The sequence below is a fragment of the Gigantopelta aegis genome, chromosome 5 (genome assembly GCF_016097555.1).
Source record: "Gigantopelta aegis isolate Gae_Host chromosome 5, Gae_host_genome, whole genome shotgun sequence".
Classification (NCBI taxonomy): Eukaryota; Metazoa; Mollusca; class Gastropoda; order Neomphalida; family Peltospiridae; genus Gigantopelta; species Gigantopelta aegis.
Window position 1 is genome coordinate 4,612,950 of NC_054703.1, and position 22,938 is coordinate 4,635,887.

The window sequence follows — 22,938 nt, forward strand, 5'->3', positions numbered from 1 at the left end:
TTTCTATTGATGGTCCTAGCATGGTTGACCAACCTTGCCCATGTGTTTTTCTATTGATGGTCCTAGCTCTGTTGACCAACCTTGCCCATGTGTTTTTCTATTGATGGACCTAGCATGGTTGACCAACCTTGCCCATGGGTTTTTCTATTGATGGTCCTAGCTCTGTTTACGAACCTTGCCCATGTGTTTTTCTATTGATGGACCTAGCATGGTTGACCAACCTTGCCCATGGGTTTTTCTATTGATGGACCTAGCATGGTTGACCAACCTTGCCCATGTGTTTTTCTATTGATGGACCATGTGTTTTTCTATTGATGGTCCTAGCTCTGTTTATGAACTTGATGGTCCTAGCATACTAACCTTGCCCATGTGTTTTTCTATTGATGGTCCTAGCATGGTTGACCAACCTTGCCCATGGGTTTTTCTATTGATGGACCTAACAGTGTTGACTAACCTTGCCCATGTGTTTTTCTATTGATGGACCTAGCTTGGTTGACCAACCTTGCCCATGGGTTTTTCTATTGATGGACCTAGCTTGGTTGACCAACCTTGCCCATGGGTTTTTCTATTGATGGTCCTAGCATGGTTGACCAACCTTGCCCATGTGTTTTTCTATTGATGGACCTAGCTTGGTTGACCAACCTTGCCCATGGGTTTTTCTATTGATGGTCCTAGCTTGGTTGACCAACCTTGCCCATGGGTTTTTCTATTGATGGTCCTAGCATGGTTGACCAACCTTGCCCATGGGTTTTTCTATTGATGGACCTAACAGTGTTGACCAACCTTGCCCATGTGTTTTTCTATTGATGGTCCTAGCATGGTTGACCAACCTTGCCCATGTGTTTTTCTACTGATGGTCCTAGCTCTGTTTACTAACCTTGCCCATGTGTTTTTCTATTGATGGACCTAGCATGGTTGACCAACCTTGCCCATGGGGTTTTCTATTGATGGTCCTAGCATGGTTGACCAACCTTGCCCATGTGTTTTTCTATTGATGGTCCTAGCTCTGTTTACGAACCTTGCCCATGTGTTTTTCTATTGATGGTCCTAGCATGGTTGACCAACCTTGCCCATGGGTTTTTCTATTAATGGTCCTAGCTTGGTTGACCAACCTTGCCCATGTGTTTTTCTATTGATGGTCCTAGCTCTGTTTACGAACCTTGCCCATGTGTTTTTCTATTGATGGACCTAGCATGGTTGACCAACCTTGCCCATGTGTTTTTCTATTGATGGTCCTAGCATGGTTGACCAACCTTGCCCATGTGTTTTTCTATTGATGGACCTAGCTTGGTTGACCAACCTTGCCCATGTGTTTTTCTATTGATGGACCTAGCTTGGTTGACCAACCTTGCCCATGTGTTTTTCTATTGATGGACCTAGCTTGGTTGACCAACCTTGCCCATGTGTTTTTCTATTGATGGACCTAGCATGGTTGACCAACCTTGCCCATGTGTTTTTCTATTGATGGTCCTAGCATGGTTGACCAACCTTGCCCATGTGTTTTTCTATTGATGGTCCTAGCATGGTTGACCAACCTTGCCCATGGGTTTTTCTATTGATGGACCTAGCATGGTTGACTAACCTTGCCCATGGGTTTGTTAGAGAGAACGTAGAATGTGGTATACACCAACACTGCGTATAGTTTGACTAACCTTGCCCATGGGTTTGTTAGAGAGAACGTAGAATGTGGTATACACCAACACTGCGTATAGTTTGACTAAACCTTGCCCATGGGTTTGTTAGAGAGAACATAGAATGTGGTATACACCAACACTGCGTATAGTTTGACTAAACCTTGCCCATGGGTTTGTTAGAGAGAACATAGAATGTGGTATACACCAACACTGCATATAGCTTGACTAACCTTGCCCATGGGTTTGTTAGAGAGAACGTAGAATGTGGTATACACCAACACTGCGTATAGCTTGACTAACCTTGCCCATGGGTTTGTTAGAGAGAATGTAGAATGTGGTATACACCAACACTGCGTATAGTTTGACTAAACCTTGCCCATGGGTTTGTTAGAGAGAACGTAGAATGTGGTATACACCAACACTGTGTATAGTTTGACTAACCTTGCCCATGGGTTTGTTAGAGAGAACGTAGAACGTGAGCAGGTTCCAGGAAAGAAACACGAACAGTATCACAGACACAATGTGGCTTCGCCGAATCCGCATCCTCAATCACCGCCAACGTTGCCATGGAAACCTTCACTATACCATAGTTAGCAGAACCTGGGGAAAAACAGAGCAATATGCATTAAAATTAAAACATTTTAACAAAATAAATGTACAAAAATAAAATTAAAATCTTTGAGTAATCATCATTATTTTGTATTGTTAAAAGTAACCTAGTACACGTACAGTCTTTGCCATAAGCAAAACCAAGGCAAGGTGAAGGTGACTCGGGCGAGCAATATCAATCCTCTTAATAAATATGACAAATTAAGTTTCTCGGAAATACTGTTACTAGAGATTTCATGAATTTTAAGAGTAGAGCCAAATTCAGTCAAACAACACAACAAAATAATGGTATGATTTAAAAAAAAAAAAAATTGAAACCTAAAAAACTTTTCGAAAGATTTATAATACCCAATAGTAGTTCTACATGTAGTTAATGTAAGAAAACTTTCAACCTCCTTACAAAATACTTCTAGCCATTGTAACAAAACCTTCGACCTCCTTACAAAATACTTCTATCCATTGTAACAAAACCTTCGACCTCCTTACAAAATACTTCTATCCATTGTAACAAAACCTTCGACCTCCTTACAAAATACTTCTATCCATTGTAACAAAACCTTCGACCTCCTTACAAAATACTTCTAGACATTGTAACAAAACCTTCGACCTCCTTACAAAATATTTCTAGCCATTGTAACAAAACCTTCAACCTCCTTACAAAATACTTCTATCCATTGTAACAAAAACTTCGACCTCATTACAAAATACTTCTAGCTATTACAACAAAAACTTCTATCTCATTACACACATTACTTGTCATTATGACCAATCACGTTCTGTTTTCCAAAAACATACAATTCTCGGCACGCGCTCCGTGTATCACGGGAATATTTTTATTACAGGTTTCATATCCGGTGTCAGTCTCGATGGGTTTCCATCTAACTCCAATCTGTCATCAAGATAATAGTATTCCCCGATCTACCAATCAGAATGCAGCATTACCAGTAATGATGGAAAATCACCCTACACCCATATTAATCTGTGTTTGGATTCTGTCCTCGCGATGTTGACAGAACACAAAGTACACAATTGTGCATGTTCCATGATTTGTCAGAATTAATGTGCGGTAATTGCACAGAAGAAAAATATATTGTTTTGGGAAGTGTATACAGGCTGTCTGCCAGAAAATAATTTGAGAGTATGTACATAATAAAAATAAAACACACCATGAGAGTGGATACTAACCAAATCAAATCCCATAGACGACAATAGTAACACATATGGCTAAAACTCCTACCTGCAGCGTATCAATCCACATAAACACCAGATATAAATACCCCTGACCCTTAAAGTGAATCAGAAAAAAACTAGGGGGTCAAGCTAATCATTTCAAAGATAATGGGTAGCATCTATGACTACCCTAGTTCCGCACAAACTTTTAGTACTTTTTTGACTGGTACCCCAGACATGTTTCAAGCACAAGGCTACTTGACAGTAGTACTAAATGAAATAAAATTGCATACATTTTTTGCCCATATGACTACTTTTTTTTATACAACCAACACACCAATAACAGGATAATTTTTCTATGAAAAGTTGGGTGCACCTCGAACTTTGATCTGGCTGGAAGTTCAGTGTTAAGGACCCTTAAGTGGTTATAGGCATGAAATGCTTTGAAATAGGACAACATACATGTATTTCACGCATTTTGAAAACATTTAAATAGCAGTTCTCTTACTATCATTTTATCTAAAAAATTATAACAGGAAGGAAGAAGGAAGGAATTAATGTTTTATTTAACGACGCACTCAACACATTTTATTTACGGTTATATGGCATCAGACATATTGTGGTTAAGGACCACCCAGATATTGAGAGAGAAAACCCGCTGTCACCACTTCATGGGCTACTCTTTTTGATTAGCAGCAAGGGATCTTTTATATGCAGTATCCCACAGACATGATAGTACGTATCACAGCCTTTGTTACACCAGTTGTGATGCACTGGCTGGAATGAGAAATAGCCCAATGGATCCACTGATGGGGATCGATCCTAAACCAACCGTGCATCAAGCGAATGCTTTACCACTGAGCTACATCCCGCCCCAAATCATAACAATAGAATCTATCACCGTTGTGAGGTATAGATAAGGCTATTCCAACCCGAAGAACAAAATGTTTTTTGTGAGGGCTGAGGTTTACAAAACATTTAGTCCCGAGGGTTGGAATCGCCGTATCTATACCTCACAACGGTGATTGATTCTTTGTCTTGCCCATTTAATTACAGTAACAAAACATTAATTTTGTAAACAGCTACGGTCTGTTTATTGTAGAACGATTCGTATACATTTCACCTGCCGGCTCATTTAATTACAGTAACAAAACATTAATTTTGTAAACAGCTATGGTCTGTTTATTGTAGAACGATTCGTATATATTTCACCTGCCAACTCATTTAATTACAGTAACAAAACATTAATTTTGTAAACAGCTACGGTCTGTTTATTGTAGAACGATTCGTATATATTTCACCTGCCAGCTCATTTAATTACAGTAACAAAACATTAATTTTGTAAACAGCTATGGTCTGTTTATTGTAGAACGATTCGTATATATTTCACCTGCCAACTCATTTAATTACAGTAACAAAACATTAATTTTGTAAACAGCTACGGTCTGTTTATTGTAGAACGATTCGTAAACATTTCACCTGCCAGCTCATTTAATCATATACATGTACTCCACCTTATGCAACGACATAAATATGTAATGTTCAACTTACCAATAAATATAAAGTTGAAAATATTAATTTGTTTAAATATTTTTAAAACAATGATACAACGTGAAATAGCAAACAGAATTTTGAAAACCATGAGTTATGACGTCAATTGTCGTAAAACATGAGTTATGACGTCACGCGTATGTAGAAATCATCTAGTCCTCGGGTCGGACAGATTTATCTAGCCCTTGGTGCATAACAACATTACATATATACTGGTGCATAACAACATTACATATATACTGGTGCATAACAACATTACATATATACTGGTGTATAACAACATTACATATATACTGGTGCATAACAACATTACATATATACTAGTGCTGATAGTAGGAACAGTTTGAAAGTTTGTTTGTTTCATGACACCATCGTTCCAGCCAGTGCACCACGACTGGTATATCGAAGGTCGTGGTATGTACTATCCTGTCTGTGGGATGGTGCATATACATGTATATAAAAGATCCCTTGCTACTAATGAAAAAATGTAGTGGGTTTTCTCTCTATGACTGTCAAAAATGACCGTATGTTTGACATCCAATAGCCGATGATTAATCAATGTGCTCTAGTGGTGTTGTTAAACAAAACAAATTTCTTCTGCTGGATGTCAAACATTTGATAATTCTGACATATAGTCTCAGAGAGGAAACCCGCTACATTTTTCCTTTACTAGCAAGGGATCTTTTATATGTACCATCCCACAGACAGGATATCACATACCACAGCTTTTGATATACATACATGTACAGTCATGGTGCATTCATTTCCTGGAATGAAAAATAGCCCAATGGGGCTACCAATGGGGATCGATCCCACATCAAACACGCATCAGGCAAGTGCTTTACCACTGGGCTACATCCCTCTCCTTGATAGTAGAATGTCACAGAGGTCGACAAATCCATGAACCCTCTGTTCCAGCTAGTCAGTGTTTGAAATAAACTCGTGTCAGTTTGTCCTGACAAATCCATGAACCCTCTGTTCCAGCTAGTCAGTGTTTCAAATAAACTCGTGTCAGTTTGTCCTGACAAATCCATGAACCCTCTGTTCCAGCTAGTCAGTGTTTGAAATAAACTCGTGTCCGTTTGTCCTGACAAGTGAAAATCTGATCGGACAAGCAAAATGTACTCCCAGTGCAGGGCTTCTAGATTATGGTAGCCCCACTCCCATGGCTAGTGATATTCAATGTTGGGCTAGTAAATAACTACTACTGCCATGCCAGACAGGGCTTCTAGATTATGGTAGCCCCACTCCCATGGCTAGTGATATTCAATGTTGGGCTAGTAAATAACTACAACTGCCATGCCAGACAGGGCTTCTAGATTATGGTAGCCCCACTCCCATGGCTAGTGATATTCAATGTTGGGCTAGTAAATAACTATGTTGGGCTGTAAATTCAATGTTGGGCTAGTAAATAACTACTACTGCCATGTCCAACGGCTAGTGACCTTTTTGGGTCAAATGTTGCAATTATGAATATCCTGACCCCACCCCACACATCAGTGTTACTGTTTTAAGCTCTATATCTCCTTCTTTAGGTGACATATCTGATTATTACTATTATTTACCAAAATTATGTTAACTTAAAGTAAAGTAGGGCTAGTGAATTTTTAATTGTGGCTAGTGAATTACAAAAGAAGGAAGGAAATGTTTTATTTGACGATGCACTTAACACTGATGGTCATAACTGGTTTTATTTATAAAAATGTACACTAATATCATACTGGCATTGCATAAATATCAATACTGTGCTTTACAACTGGAAAGAATAAACATTCTTTATGGTGTTGGACGTACACTATAACAGCACCACATGCAGTAGCATGGTACTGTTACATATTCAGTACTTGTTTTTACATTTATAATCAACCATATAACACTAACATTGCATCTTGGTTAGTAACATCTTACAACCAGTTAGCAGAAGTGAAGATTAAAAAATGTAATATTTTGGTGTTGGACGTACACAAGTAACACCCATATAAAAGCTGTGGATAAAAGTCAGCTTGAAATATAAATATTTCTTTTATATATTATGTCAATTAACAAAGAACATGTCTGGGATTATTTCTGTATGAAGATTTATATTTCTATTCACTTGTGTATCAAAAATACCCTGATAAATGTTTTAATATAAAAAAATTTTTAAATATTGCTGCATTCACAGTTGATGCATTGCTTAAATTGTAAGTGACTAAAACACATCTACCGGTACTGAAAAAGGATTAATGTAATATTTGACACTAGAGATAATAACCATTAAAATGGTACCAAACTTGTCTCACTTGAATGAGTTTTCAAAAATGATCTGTTGGTTTACCTGACTACGGAATTGCCCTTCGGTTGCACGGAAATGGATGATCTAAACAATGAAATACAAATAGTGTCTGATTTCACTGATCATAAACGGCTTTATGAAAAATGTGCCTTAAGGGTAAACAAAACCACCATTTTCTCAAACGTTTGTCACACACTGCCTGAGGATGTAATATACACAAGGCTTGAAATAGAAAGAAAGACAGAAATGTTTTATTTAACAACGCACTCAACACATTTTATCTATGGTTATATAGAGTCAGGCATATGGTTAAGGACCACACAGATATTGAGAGAGGAAACCCGCTGGCACCACCTCATGGGCTATTCTTTTCGATTAGCAGCAAGGGATTTTTTATATGCATCATCCCACAGACAGGGTAGTACATATCACGGCCTTTGATATACCAGTTGTGGTGCACTGGCTGATCGAAACATGTTCAATGTGATGTTAAATCTGAGGAAACCATACCTTTGTTACACCAGTTGGGGAGCACTGGCTGGAAAGAGAAATAGCACAATGGGCCCACCGACAGGGATCAATCCCACACTGACCGCGCATCAAGCGAATGCTTTACCACTGGGCTCGGTCCCGCCCCTTGAAATAGGACGTACACTCCGACCTGCTGTTAATCACTGAATGTTTGAAATAGCAGGCCAAGGGAAATACATCTACATGTAGAAATTAAGTACAGTTAAACCACTGGGCTCGGTCCCGCCCCTTGAAATAGGACGTACACTCCGACCTGCTGTTAATCACTGAATGTTTGAAATAGCAGGCCAAGGGAAATACATCTACATGTAGAAATTAAGTACAGTTAAACCACTGGGCTCGGTCCCGCCCCTTGAAATAGGACGTACACTCTGACCTGCTGTTAATCAGTGAATGTTTGAACTAGCAGGCCAAGGGAAATACATCTACATGTAGAAATTAACTACAGTTAAACCACTGGGCTCGGTCCCGCCCCTTGAAATAGGACGTACACTACGACCTGCTGTTAATCAGTGAATGTTTGAACTAGCAGGCCAAGGGAAATACATCTACATGTAGAAATTAAGTACAGTTAAACCACTGGGCTCGGTCCCGCCCCTTGAAATAGGACGTACACTCCGACCTGCTGTTAATCACTGAATGTTTGAAATAGCAGGCCAAGGGAAATACATCTACATGTAGAAATTAAGTACAGTTAAACCACTGGGCTCGGTCCCGTACACTCCCCTTGAAATAGGACGGAAATACACACTCCGACCTGCTTGTTAATCATCTGAATGTTTGAAATAGCAGGCCAAGGGAAATACATCTACATGTAGAAATTAAGTACAGTTAAACCACTGGGCTCGGTCCCGCCCCTTGAAATAGGACGTACACTCCGACCTGCTGTTAATCACTGAATGTTTGAAATAGCAGGCCAAGGGAAATACATCTACATGTAGAAATTAAGTACAGTTAAACCACTGGGCTCGGTCCCGCCCCTTGAAATAGGACGTACACTCCGACCTGCTGTTAATCACTGAATGTTTGAACTAGCAGGCCAAGGGAAATACATCTACATGTAGAAATTAACTACAGTTAAACCACTGGGCTCGGTCCCGCCCCTTGAAATAGGACGTACACTCCGACCTGCTGTTAATCACTGAATGTTTTAATCAGTGAATGTTTGAACTAGCAGGCCAAACTGAATGGAAATACATCTACATGTAGAGTAAGTTAAATCACTGGGCTACAGCCCCTTGAAATAGGACGTACACTCCGACCTGCTGTTAATCAGTGAAAACTAGCAGGCCAAGGGAAATACATCTACATGGAAATTAACTACAGTTAAACCACCCTCGGTCCCGCCCCTTGAAATAGGACGTACACTCCGAACTGTCACTGAATGTTTGAAATATAGGCCAAGGGATCTACATGTAGAAATTTACAGAGAGGACGTACACTTCTGTTAATTATATAGCAGGCCAAGGGAAATACATCTACATGTAGAAATTTTTAAACCAGGGCACTGCCCCTTGAAATAGGAAAACCTGCTGTTAATCACTGAATGTTTTAGCAGGCCAAGGGAAATACATCTAGAAATAGGGTCCGACCTGCTGTCACTTGAAAGAAATTAACTTTCACTGTAAAACGGTGCAATGCAGGGTCCGGTTTAGAGAGGTTCAATTATATTAGAAAAAGGGCACTGTGAAAAATGTCCGGTTTACAGAGGGTCCGGTCTTGAGAGTTTTCACTGTGCATGCAGGTCATAAATAGGACAGCATGAGACTACAGGGAAGTGTTGGAGATGATGTGTGACAAATTAATTAGGCCCTCGGAGATGTATTTTAATTAGGCCATCATGGAATTACAATGTAACAGAATCCTGAGAAACGTGTACACGTATGTAAACAGCCGACGAGATAATACTCATAGTGCATGTAGCCCAGTGGTAAAGCCTTCACTTGATGCACAGTCAGTCTAGGATCGATCCCCATCGGTTGACCCATTGGGCTATTTCTCGTTCCAGCCAGTGCTCCACAACTGGTGTAACAAAGACCGTAGTATGTACAATCCTGTCTGTGGGATGGTGCATATAAAAGATCCCTTGCTGCTAATCAAAAAAGAGTAGCCCATGAAGTGGCGACAGTGGGTTTCCTCTCTCAGTATCTGTGTGGTCCGTAACCATGTCTGATGCCATATAACCATAAATAAAATGTGCTGAATGTGTTGTTAAATAAAACATTGCCTTCTCTCTCTTCTCGAAAAATGAATTTTAGGTTTTACACACAGGGGTACAAGTACAGCACTAGAGGTATAACGAATACAGGTGGTGGTGAATATGATACATATCACGAATATGAGGTGACGAATATGAATATTTATTCACGTCCATGAATACAAAATTGAAAAGGTTTTGCAGAAAGGAAATTTTTTGCTTTTTAATTATTTATTTTTTAAAGTTAAAACCGATTAATCATAGGTGTGTCTCTCAAGCAGTAATGGAGGGACATTTTAGCTACTTTCATACATAAAATTGTTCATACTGAATTGAGTTTTTGTCACAACAACTTACTTTTGGATTGGTTTTGTAGGTTATAGGTTGTTGCATATTTAATGCAACTGTGTTTCAAGTACATCATAAATTGGTTGTTAATATTCTGCAGGGCTCGAACTTAACAGCAGCACTGATGACAATCGCTGTCGTTGAGATATAAATTGGTTGTTAATATTCTGCCGGGTTCAAACTTAACAGCGGCACTGATGACAATTGCCATCGTTGAGATATAAATTGGTTGTTAATATTCTGCAGGGCTCGAACTTAACAGCAGCACTGATGACAATTGCCATCGTTGAGATATAAATTGGTTGTTAATATTCTGCAGGGCTCGAACTTAACAGCAGCACTGATGACAATTGCCGTCGTTGAGATATAAATTGCCGTAGGTAGAGAGCATCACCAATGGCACTTATATGCCGTTGGTAAAGCTCCTCAACAATGGCACAATGTATACACCTGGTGTATATTATCTGCCAGTATTTAACATTGGCACGTTTAAAAATGTCTACATATAACAAGATAGCCTTTCAGTCAGGTTTATTTTCTGCAAATGTCACTTTTAAAAAAATTGCCATAGGCAGGCTCAAAATTTCCACTGGTGGACTGTTTCACCTTTTGCAATTCTTTTTAAAATTGCTATCGGTGGACTGTTTCACCTTTTGCAATTCTTTTAAAAATTGCTGTGTGAGACAAATGCCCACCCACTATCACCCCCAAAGTAAAAATATTGTATATATTCATTTCAAATCGTGGTCAACGTATATCAAGTGGGTAGGTAGGTCTAGCCAGTGCATCATCACTGGTACATATCAAAGGCAGTGGTATGTGCTGTCTGCGTGTAGAAATGGAAAACAGGATGGGACGTAGCCTAGGGGTAAAGCGGTCGCTTGATGCGTAGTCGGTTTGAGATCGATCCCCGTCGGTGGACCCATTGGGTTATTTCTCGTTCCAGCCAGTGCACCATGACTGGTATATTAAAGGCCGTGGTATGTACTATCCTGTCTATGCGATGGTGCATATAAAAGATCCCTTGCTGCTAATCGAAGAGTAGCCCATGAAGTAATGACAGCGGGATTCCTTTCTCAATATCTGTGTGGTCCTTCACCATATGTCTGACGCCATATAACCTTAAATAAAATATGTTGAGTGCGTCGTTAAATAAAACATTTCTTTCTTTGTTTGTTTTTCAATTGAAAAGATTTTAAACCTGTAACCATCTGGTGAGGATTAGCTCTGGAACTTGCCACGTTTGAAAACTGCAAATCTTAAAAGCAACTGGCAAATTTGATTTTAATTTGGCAAGTAAATGTCATGTATTAAGTGTTATTTTATTAGAAAATACATGTAATGGAGTGTTTGCAATGTTTGAAGTTTAAACAGACCACAATGATTTATTAATCACCGGCTACTTGATGTCAAACATTTGGTAATTCTGACATAGCCTTAGAAAGAAAACTTGCTGCATTTTTCCATTGATAGTAAGGGACCTTTTACATAACATCCCAAAGCCAGGACAGCACATACCACAACCGTTGATGATTATTAGAAAATACATGTATCAGAGTGTTTGCAATTTTTAAAGTTTATATACATTGTAGATAATTTAGTGAAATGTTCTGCTCAAACATGGCAAGCCCTGCTAGAAGGAGCATTTATGATCAGGTTTTTGGTTTTTGTTACCCTCAAATTACAGAGAAAAAAAAAGAAGAGTTTTGTTTAACGACACCACTGGAGCACATCGATTACCATAATTAATCATCGGCTATTGGATGTCAAACATTTGGTAATTCTGACTCGTGGTCATCAGAGAAGACTCACTACATTTTTTCTAATGCAGCAAGGGATCTTTAATATGCACTTTCCCCACAGACAAGAACACACACAACTTAAACCTTTGTCCAGTTGTGGTGCACTGGTTGGAACGGAAAAAAAACCCAATCAGTTAAATGGATCCACAGAGTCGGTTCGATCCTGCGAGGCATGCACCTCAAGCGAGCACTCAACCTACTGGGCTAAATGCCGCCCTCTCAAATGACAGAAAGCCTGTATGGTATGAGATACACTGCATAACTAGCAGACTCAATACTAAATTATTCATTTACCGGTTTTCCTAACTTGTTTTAGCACGGTGCGGCACCAATCCTCAATATTTTTTTTTTTTTAATTTGTTTTCTTTAACAACACCACTAGAGCACATTAATTTATTAATCATTGGTTATTGGATGTCAAACATTTGATAATTTTGACATACACATATAGTCTTAGAAAGGAAACCTGCTACATTTTTATATTAATAGCAAGGGATCTTTTATATGCACCATCCCATAGACAGGATATGAGATAGCATGGCCTTTGATATATCAGTCGTGGTGCACTGGCTGGAACGAGAAATAGCCTAATAGGCCCACCGACGGAGATGCCTCAATAGTCTAGCACCATCTTGCCTTAATCAGCACCATGCTGCCCGGAGATTAAACAAGTCTTTTTTTCAATAATTAACTCTAAAACTGCCTAAATCATAAAACACTCAGCAAATGCAATATATTAATTAATGAAATAAATGCCTGTTATATATTTTGTCATTCATTTATTAAAGCAAGCATATTAATTACATTTATTTTAATTTTAATAATAATAAAAAAAATTAAGGGAAAAAAAAAAAAAATGCCCTGAAATTGTCTCAAAGTATTTAGTCTACAGTGCCTTTCGAATATTTTAGGAAAACACAACTACATGTATATAATATGTTATATATATAATAAGAATTACTTACAATAAGTCGTCTATTTCTGCATCCATCAATGATCATGTATATAGGAATATTTAAATACATGACAGAGAACCTCACCCAGACTACATGTATATAATATGTTATATATATAATAAGAATTACTTACAATAAGTCGTCTATTTCTGCATCCATCAATGATCATGTATATAGGAATATTTAAATACATGACAGAGAACCTCACCCAGACTACATGTATATAATATGTTATATATATAATAAGAATTACTTACAATAAGTCGTCTATTTCTGCATCCATCAATGATCATGTATATAGGAATATTTAAATACATGACAGAGAACCTCACCCAGACTACATGTATATAATATGTTATATATATAATAAGAATTACTTACAATAAGTCGTCTATTTCTGCATCCATCAATGATCATGTATATAGGAATATTTAAATACATGACAGAGAACCTCACCCAGACTACATGTATATAATATGTTATATATATAATAAGAATTACTTACAATAAGTCGTCTATTTCTGCATCCATCAATGATCATGTATATAGGAATATTTAAATACATGACAGAGAACCTCACCCAGACTACATGTATATAATATGTTATATATATAATAAGAATTACTTACAATAAGTCGTCTATTTCTGCATCCATCAATGATCATGTATATAGGAATATTTAAATACATGACAGAGAACCTCACCCAGACCTGTGAAACAATTATACTACAAATCTAACAATTAGTAATTAGTGTTGCAATCTGCGAGTGAGACGGTCGTGAAGTCGGGACGGCAGTGTTTAATAAAACATTGCGGAGTCTCTCATCGGCGGCCCACACGCACGCACGGGAACCGAGGTAAACAGAGCACTGCTAAAACAATCAATATATTGTAATATCGCTCTTCAGATGACAATACCAGTTGCAGATATCGGACAATGCTCTTTGTCACTATCCTAAATTACAAATTTTATAGCAATTCATCTATATAGTCCGTGCCATCGTCACAGTTTTTTACTTTTCAAAAAATAATTTCAGTTTCGTTTGACTAAGAAGAAAAGTAAATGAGGGTAAAATTACATGTACATACCTAAAACGTGGGAAATTAATTAACAAATATATATTTTTATAATTTTTAAGACAGATAACAAAAAAGAAAGGAAATGGTTTATTTAACGACGCACTCAACACATTTTATTTATGGTTATATGGCATCAGACACATAGTTAAGGACCACACACATATTGAGAGAGTAAACCGGCTGGCGCCACTTCATGGGCTACTCTTTTCCAGTGTGGAGCACTGGCTGGAACGAGAAATAGCCCAATGGGTCCACCGACAGGGATCGATCCTAGACCAACTGTACATCAAGCAAACGCTATACCACTGGGCTACATCCTGTACCCCAATGACACGACTAGAGGACATTTATAAATCATCAGCTATTGAATACCAAACATTTGGTAACATTTTTTCCAAATGCAGCAAGGGCTCATTTATATGCACTTTCCCACAGACAGAAAAGCACACACCACGGCCTTTGACCAGTTGTGGTGCACTAGTTGAAACGAGAAAAAACCCCAATCAGGTGAATGGATCTGCCACGGTGGTTTGATCCTGCGACGCCAGCACCTCAGGGCAGCACTCAACCAACTAAGCTAAATCCTGCTCCTGGACACTACTAAGGCATATTTATTCATCATCGGTTACTGGATGTGAAACATTTGGTAATTTTTACATGTATACACATTACATATATTGTCTGAAAATGGATCACATTTACCCATTATATACCGGCCTCGGTGGCGTCGTGGCAGGCCATCGGTCTACAGGCTGGTAGGTACTGGGTTCGGATCCCAGTCGAGGCATGGGATTTTTAATCGAGATACCGACTCCAAACCCTGAGTGAGTGCTCCGCAAGGCTCAATGGGTAGGTGTAAACCACTTGCACCGACCAGTGATCCATAACTGGTTCAACAAAGGCCATGATTTGTGCTATCCTGCCTGTGGGAAGCGCAAATAAAAGATCCCTTGCTGCCTGTCGTAAAAAGAGTAGCCTATGTGGCGACAGCGGGTTTCCTCTAAAAACAGTGTCAGAATGACCATATGTTTGACGTCCAATAGCCGATGATAAGATAAAAAATCAATGTGCTCTAGCGGCGTCGTTAAATAAAACAAACTTTTTTTTACCCATTATAACACTATTAACAGCAATAAAATTACACAGGCAAACAAGACAGGAATGTAGATTAAAAATTTGGCTAAAGCAGGGGATGATACAATATTTGTCCAGGGAGGAGGTATATGTGTAACATTTACAAAATGCAACCTCGATATTCAGGGAAAAGAAAAAGCTAGAAAAAGTTTGCAAGACGAATGTACAAACCGGGTTTATGTCTTACATGTGTGTAACTACAATGCTTAAACATCAGCATGTAAGAAAAAGAGCTTTCGTAAATACTAGCTGTCCTATTTGTTCAATAACCGCCCTAGAGCATATTGATTAATTAATTAATTGACTGACTATTTCATGTCACCTGTCAGACATTTGGTCATTCGGACTTACATCAGTGGTGCACACTAAAAGGTTATTTTGCCGTATGTAGACATATTTTAAATGTACTGGTAAAACATCGACTGCTGTTAATGGAAAAATGTAGCAGGTTTTTCCTCTAAGTCTACCAAGGATTTGATTTAAAGGAGTTTTTGCCCGAGTCCAGTGTCTGATGGGAATTGTGAAAATTAGCGCGAGTAAAACATACTTAGGATATACTGTTCAGGTTACCCAATGATGCAGTACATCACTATTAGGAGCAGGAAGTAGCCCAGTGGTAACGCACTCGCTTGATGTGCAGTCGGTCTAGGATCGATCCCCGTCGGTAGGCCCATTGGCTTATTTCTCGTCACAGCCAGTGCATCACGACTGCTATATATCAAAGACCGTGGTATGTGCTATTCTGTGTGTGGGACGGTGCATATAAAAGATCCCTCGCTACTAATGTAAAAATGTAGAGTGTTTCTTCTCTAAACTATATGTCAGAAGTACCAAATGTTTAACATCCAATGGCCAATGGTTAATAAATCAATGTGCTCTAATGATATCGTTTCCTCTCTAAGACTATATGTCAGAAGTACCAAATGTTTAACATCCAATGGCCAATGGTTAATAAATTTAATGTGCTCTAAGGACTTGTGTCATTAAACAAAACAAACTTTCTACACCACTATTAAATTAACAGACATAAACAAATATATATATATATAATTAATGGGATTGTTTAACATAGAAATTGGGAATTTTCAGTGTCACCTTGTTTTGGGAAGGGGCCAGAATGTCTGGAAAAATTCTTGACTACATATTAGATATCAGAATGATTAACTGTTTCACATCCAATTGCCAATGATTAATCCAATTGCCAATAAATCAATCATTTGAGGTGCTCTAGTGGCGTCGTTAAACAATTTTTTTTAAACTCATGCATATCTCTGTATAAGTCTCCCAATAGACTTCAATCTCCTCGTCACCATGGTAACGCTGACGTAGGAAGTAATAAATTGTGTTAGTTAACCCAAGCTTTATAATGTAATGTAATATCGAAACACAAGAGTTGATAAAAAACAATAAGCAGATCAAACTCAGTACTGAGAAAAAAAGAGTCAAAGTGCGAAACGAAAACTACAAACTCAATTTTCTCAAAATGTCTGCCACCTCACAACCAACTCTCAGAAGATGATAACGTCCCAGAAATAAAACATAAGAATTTGTCACCCATGGCAATTTTCTTAATTTGTCAATTTTGCTGGTGGGTGAAAGAACCCACAGATACGTTATTTTTAGTGTGCCTTTTGGCAATTTTTTAAAAAGCGACATTTGCATCAAATAAACATGTGTGTGTGAAAGGTTATTGTTTAAAAAGCGACATTTGCAGCAAATAAACATGTCTGCGTGAAAGGTTATTGTTTAAAAAGCGACATTTGCAGCAAATAAACATGTCTACGTGAAAGGTTATTGTTTAAAAAGTGACATTTGCAGCAAATAAACATGTGTGCGTGAAAGGTTATTGTTTAAAAAGCGACATTTGCAGCAAATAAACATGTCTGCGTGAAAGGTTATTGTTTAAAAAGCGACATTTGCAGCAAATAAACATGTCTACGTGAAAGGTTATTGTTTAAAAAGTGACATTTGCAGCAAATAAACATGTGTGCGTGAAAGGTTATTGTTTAAAAAGCGACATTTGCAGCAAATAAACATGTCTGCGTGAAAGGTTATTGTTTTAAAAGCGACATTTGCAGCAAATAAACATGTCTGCATGAAAGGGTTTTTTTCATAAAGATTTATACTACTATGTACACTTAAAAAACAAAGTTTGTTTTGTTTAACGACACCACTAGAGCACATTAATTAATCATCGGCTATTGGGTGTCAAACATAGGGTAATTATGACTCGTAGTCATCAGAGGAAACCCGCTACATTTTTCTGAATGCAGCAGGGGATCTTTTATATCCAATTTTCCAGACATTTTCAAAGCACATACCACAGCCTTTGACCAGTTGTGGTGCACTGGTTGAAACGAGAAAAAACCCAATCAGTTGAATGGATCCATCGAGGTGGTTCGATCCTGCGACGCAAGCACCTCAAGTGAGCACTCAACCCACTGAGCTAAATCCCACACATGTGCACGTAAATGACTTTCTGAATTATCTACGTCATTTAATTAACAGACTGGGGGCGGGGGCAGGACGTAGCTCAGTGGTAAAGCGACTCGCTTGATGTGCTGTCGGTTTGGGATCGATCCCCATTGGTGGGCCCATTGGTCTATTTCTTGTCTATGGGATGGTGCATATAAAAAAATCTATTATGTCGAAATTACAAAATGTTTAACATCCAATAGCCGATGAACAATGTGCTCCAGTGGTGTTGTTAAACAAAACAAACTTTATATGTAAAAATTACCCAATGTTTGATATCCAATAGCTGATGATTAATAAATCAATGTGCTCCAGTGGTGTCGTTAAACAGAACAGACAAACAAAATAATTAACAGACTCGTCACAACACGTGTAGTCACACACGTAGGTATTGACACGCACACTACCAACTCACTTTCATCACGTTAGATAATATAATTGACATGTTGCCAACACGCAATCACACACCACCAAATGACTATCAGCGAGATGGCTAATTTAATTAACTCCTGCGTGACTGTCATGTTGTGCTGACCTCAGGTCACCTGGTAATTAAGATTTCCAGATGCAACAGATTAATAGTTCTAGGCCATATGTCAGTACTAATTAGTAATACAGAGAAAGAATGAGACTTAATATAACCCGCCTTGGTGGCACAATGGTTAAATCATCGGACTACAGGCTGGTAGGTACAAGGTTCGCAGCCCGGTACCAACTCCAACCCATAGCAAATTCTTACGGGCTCAATGGGTAGGTGTAAGGCCACTACACCCTCTTCTCTCTCACTAACCAACTAACCCACTGTCCTGGACTGACAACCCAGATAGCTGAGATGTGTTCCCAGGGCAGCATGCTTGGACCTCAATTGGATATAAGCACGAAAATAAATTGAACTCTAAGCCACTATCACCATCAGACATGTGTGTGTGTGTGTGGGGGGGGGGGGGGGGGTTGCTGACTAAGCTCTGAATGAAACATTTGTTACATATCTCATTACTAATTAGTAATATATAGAGAGAGAGACAAACTATAAGCCACTATCGCCATCAAACAGACAAAACATAGGGGGGACTGACCAAGCTCTGAATGAAAAATGTCTTATTTATCTCATTACTAATTAGTAATAGAGACAGACAAACTATAAGCCACTATTGCCATCAAACAGACAAAACATGGGGGGGGACTGACCAAGCTCTGAATGAAAAATGTCTTATTTTATTTCATTACTAATTAGTAATAGAGACAGACAAACTATAAGCCACTATTGTCATCAAACAGACAAAACATGGGGGGACTGACCAAGCTCTGAATGAAAAATGTCTTATTTATCTCATTACTAATTAGTAATAGAGACAGACAAACTATAAGCCACTATCGCATGAAACAAACAAAACATGGGGTGGGGGAAGGGGTACTGAATGAAACATTTGTTATATATCTGTCAACAGGTTTATAACCAAGTGGAGTTGTTATGTTTGCAGGTGTTACTGCCTATTAAATGACTGTAGACTATGCCATCTGTGGGCATTAAACAGCCGGTACCACCTGAAAATCTATAAACACCGTGTGGTTATCTACACATGTACATTGTAAACTGAAGTCTGCCTGGTCATTTGTAGAAAACTAAAACTGACAGCACTTTTTGTTAATATCATTTGCAAAGATTGTGATTTCCTCTACTTGGAAGGAATTGTGTAACATGTCTTGGTTTATCATTATACATCACAGGCTCTGTTTGCTGACCAGCGTTATGGTGTTGACGTGTTACTTACAAAATGAGTAACAGAGAAGGATAAAATTGTAAAATGAACCATAAATGTAATTTCTGCCTGAGAATACACGTTTTCCATCTTCAAGTCTTTATTAATCGACTGATTGTTACAAAATACTGAATGAAATCAGTTTTGGGTTATTTTGATTTAGGTTCAGTTCCAGCTCCTTGATTTGTAACGTGAAAATTTCAGGTCTTTCACCCTATTAAATAAAACATTTCAGGTTTTTCACCCTATTAAATAAAACATTTCAGGTTTTTCACCCTATTAAATCAAACATTTCAGGTTTTTCACCCTATTAAATAAAACATTTCAGGTTTTTCACCCTATTAAATCAAACATTTCAGGTTTTTCACCCTATTAAATCAAACATTTCTGGCATACCCAAAACGTTTTGCAGATTTTATTTTTTTACGTTAACTTTTTGACAAAATTAATAACTCTTATCATTACTGTGTCAATTTTTCTTATAACACTAAACCTAACACATTTTCTTTCTTGGGGAGGCCCCCCATACCCCGTTGACTATGGTTGCAATCAATTCCATAGTGCCATACCCAAAACATTATTTCTGCTAGAAACACTGCATTTGTTCATAAATTGAGGTGCCTTTGTGCTATAAAAATTTCTAAGATTTTAATATTTAATTAAATCTAAGTGAAATTTATCTCAGTTTTCTTACTTTTATCAAATTTCGGGGTGGGTAATGCAATATGACACATGTTGGAAGAATGACTCATGTAAATATATATACATACATGTACACTGGAAGGAAAGGATGGAAATGGTTTATTTAACGACACACTCAAAATATTTGATTTACAGTTATATGGCGTCGGACATATGGTTAAGGACCATAGTCTGGGAGCAGAGTGGGTTAACCTTGCAATGTTGTATTAAGGGTTTTTTTCTGTTGATTTTGGTAGCTCAGGGCCTATATTTTCAGAAACTGCTTGATGACATTTTGTCACCCTTGAGCAATTTGAGATATTCAAGATGGCATCCAAGATGACCGCCATTACATATAAATGACGATAGCTCGCAATCTATTCGTCCTAGGAAGGTAATTTTTCGTGTCTATACCTAGGTTTTAGAGGTCAACCTATGCATTAGAACCAATTATTGTATTGAAAATGTATTACATCATTGTCAATTCCAAGATGGCCACCATAACACAAAAACTGTACTATTTACTATTTACTCTAGGACAGTTATTAAGGTTTCTACCCCTGGGTATTTGGGGGCAACAAATCTGATTTTACTAAATCAAAGTTCATATACTGATTATGTCATCGGGAAATCCAAGGCTGGCAGTTGGTGTATCTTCTATACATCGACTACAATGTAATTGTTAAAGTACATTATCAAGTTGTGTCAGTACCTTCAGTTACCAGATTCATCAATCAACTATGATGTCGGGTTACAGCAACCTTGATTATAACAGGCACAAAATATTGTGCATTTCATGTTTGCGGAGTTGCAACTACAAGCACGTGTACTGCATGGAGTAGCACTGTGGCACCCACACTTTATCAGACATAGTACCATCTCTGGGGCACGTTCTGCTTCATCTGGGAGAGTGACTGGTTGAAGGGACTTATTTTGGTCATCCTGCACCCAACCAAATTCCGTTGATTCCAGCTGAGGTGGATTCTCTGCTTCAAGTGACTGCCACACCAAGGCCTGATGATGCGCCCTTTTAACATTTTCCTTGAATGCCTCAGTTGTTGGTGGCAATGTACACAACTTCGGTGTTGATGACCCTCTGCCCATTTTTGACAGCCAAACCTTTAGCCTTGTCTCCGAGCCCAACATTGAACTACAATTTGTTTGTCCATAGCATGCGGAAATAAAGGAAGTAGCCTGTTGAATAACAGATGCCATAGAATTGCCTGGTGTACCCAATAATGAGAGTGAGTGACCTGATCGAAGCGTTTTGATAACAGTTGCCTTTCCAATTCCAAAATAGGAGGCAACGGTATCACATCCAGAAAGTGCATGCACCGGCAATATACGGTACTTTCTATTATCTCAGAATGCTTTTGCACTGTTTTGCCAATGTCAATCACTGTCCTTCCTTTGATAGGGGATTCCATCAATACAACCTTCTTGATATTCACCCTGTGATAACAATGCACTAACAGTACAAAGACATCAGTGTCATCAGCAACCACAGTGATCTTACTCTCTGCATTTTCCTTAGCACAACTCAAAACCTGTTGAACAATGATGTTATCTGCTTCTTCATGAGAGGTTGCCAAATCTGCCCGTGAGATTACAATTCTGCCATGGCTGATTTCTATCGGCACAGGATCGGCTCCCGTTACCACTAGCTTGTGACCTCGTGTGTTTTCCTCATGAAACTTTTTATCCTGGACTAAATCATCAACTATCAGTTGCATGAGCTGCTTCTTGTTTTTTGAAGAGGCTAGTAGGAATGTCTGCGCTGGAAGCTTGCTGTTGACTTGCAAGTGATGAACCCTACTAACACCAGCTGCCCTAGTTCCTCGGGCGACACCCTTTGTACTGTACTCATAGTATCTGTCAAATATCAGGTGTACGTCCTCAAGTTGTAACCTTTTTCCTATGGCACATTTGAAGTTCGCGATATAGTCCTTTACAGTTCCATCAGCAGGCCAAGGAACTACCCAGAGTATTGCTGAGTCATCGAGCACACTAACATTTGCACCACCAGCCACCCTATCAGACACCTCAACCTGGAGAAGTTTTTTCAAGTTTGATTTCAATTTGGTAATCCTCATTTCTCCAGAATCATGAAACATGGATGTTGGAACTGGGGCAAGTTCATGGTCAAGCACATGTTTAATGTCAATGTCCCGCCCACTAGCCTGTAGGCCAATCACCCTTGAGTAAATCAGATTGGTGTCAAATACTTTCACAGCTCCGACCTTCACATGCTTTCTTGCATGGTCCATTGTAACAACCTTCTTTGTTATGGTTTCGTAAAGTGCCCCCGGTAACCGACTTTCAAAAGCTTTCATTTGTTCAACCCTGATTGTGACTGCGTTGTGGACACTGACTTCAGTTGAACCAATCTGTCCGCTCACTATATTGACAGTACCACTTGAGACTGCAGCAGAATCTAAAGGATCAATGCAAGTGTCCAGTTTTTGTCTGATACCATCTCGGTCTTTCTTGTCTTCAGTGATCCTGGCTTTTGCCTCTTCCTTGTGTGCTGTTACCACCTTGTTTTGAGTGTCCTCATCTATCATGTCATCGAGGTCGGATTCCAATCGGCTGCATGTATGCAGACTAAGTGCCCATACCTTCAGGGTCTCTGGCTTAATCGTAATACCAATTATCCCACCAAGAGCATGGGCCTTGTGATCATGGGAACTCATCGGTTCCTTTAATAGTTCTGTGTCTTGTGATCATGGGAACCC

At 38.6% G+C, this 22,938-nt stretch overlaps 1 protein-coding gene across 1 annotated transcript in view; it reads right to left on the reverse strand.

The window, feature by feature from the left end:
• LOC121373484 (alpha-1,3-mannosyl-glycoprotein 2-beta-N-acetylglucosaminyltransferase-like) overlaps positions 1 to 22,938 on the reverse strand; it is a 63,985-nt gene that overhangs the window by 31,999 nt on the left and 9,048 nt on the right. Inside the window, exon 2 of the mRNA XM_041500151.1 lies at positions 2,076 to 2,234. Within this exon, the coding sequence (XP_041356085.1) occupies positions 2,076 to 2,177 (102 nt within the window). The 5' untranslated portion in view covers positions 2,178 to 2,234. The remainder of the gene's footprint in view (positions 1 to 2,075; positions 2,235 to 22,938) is intronic.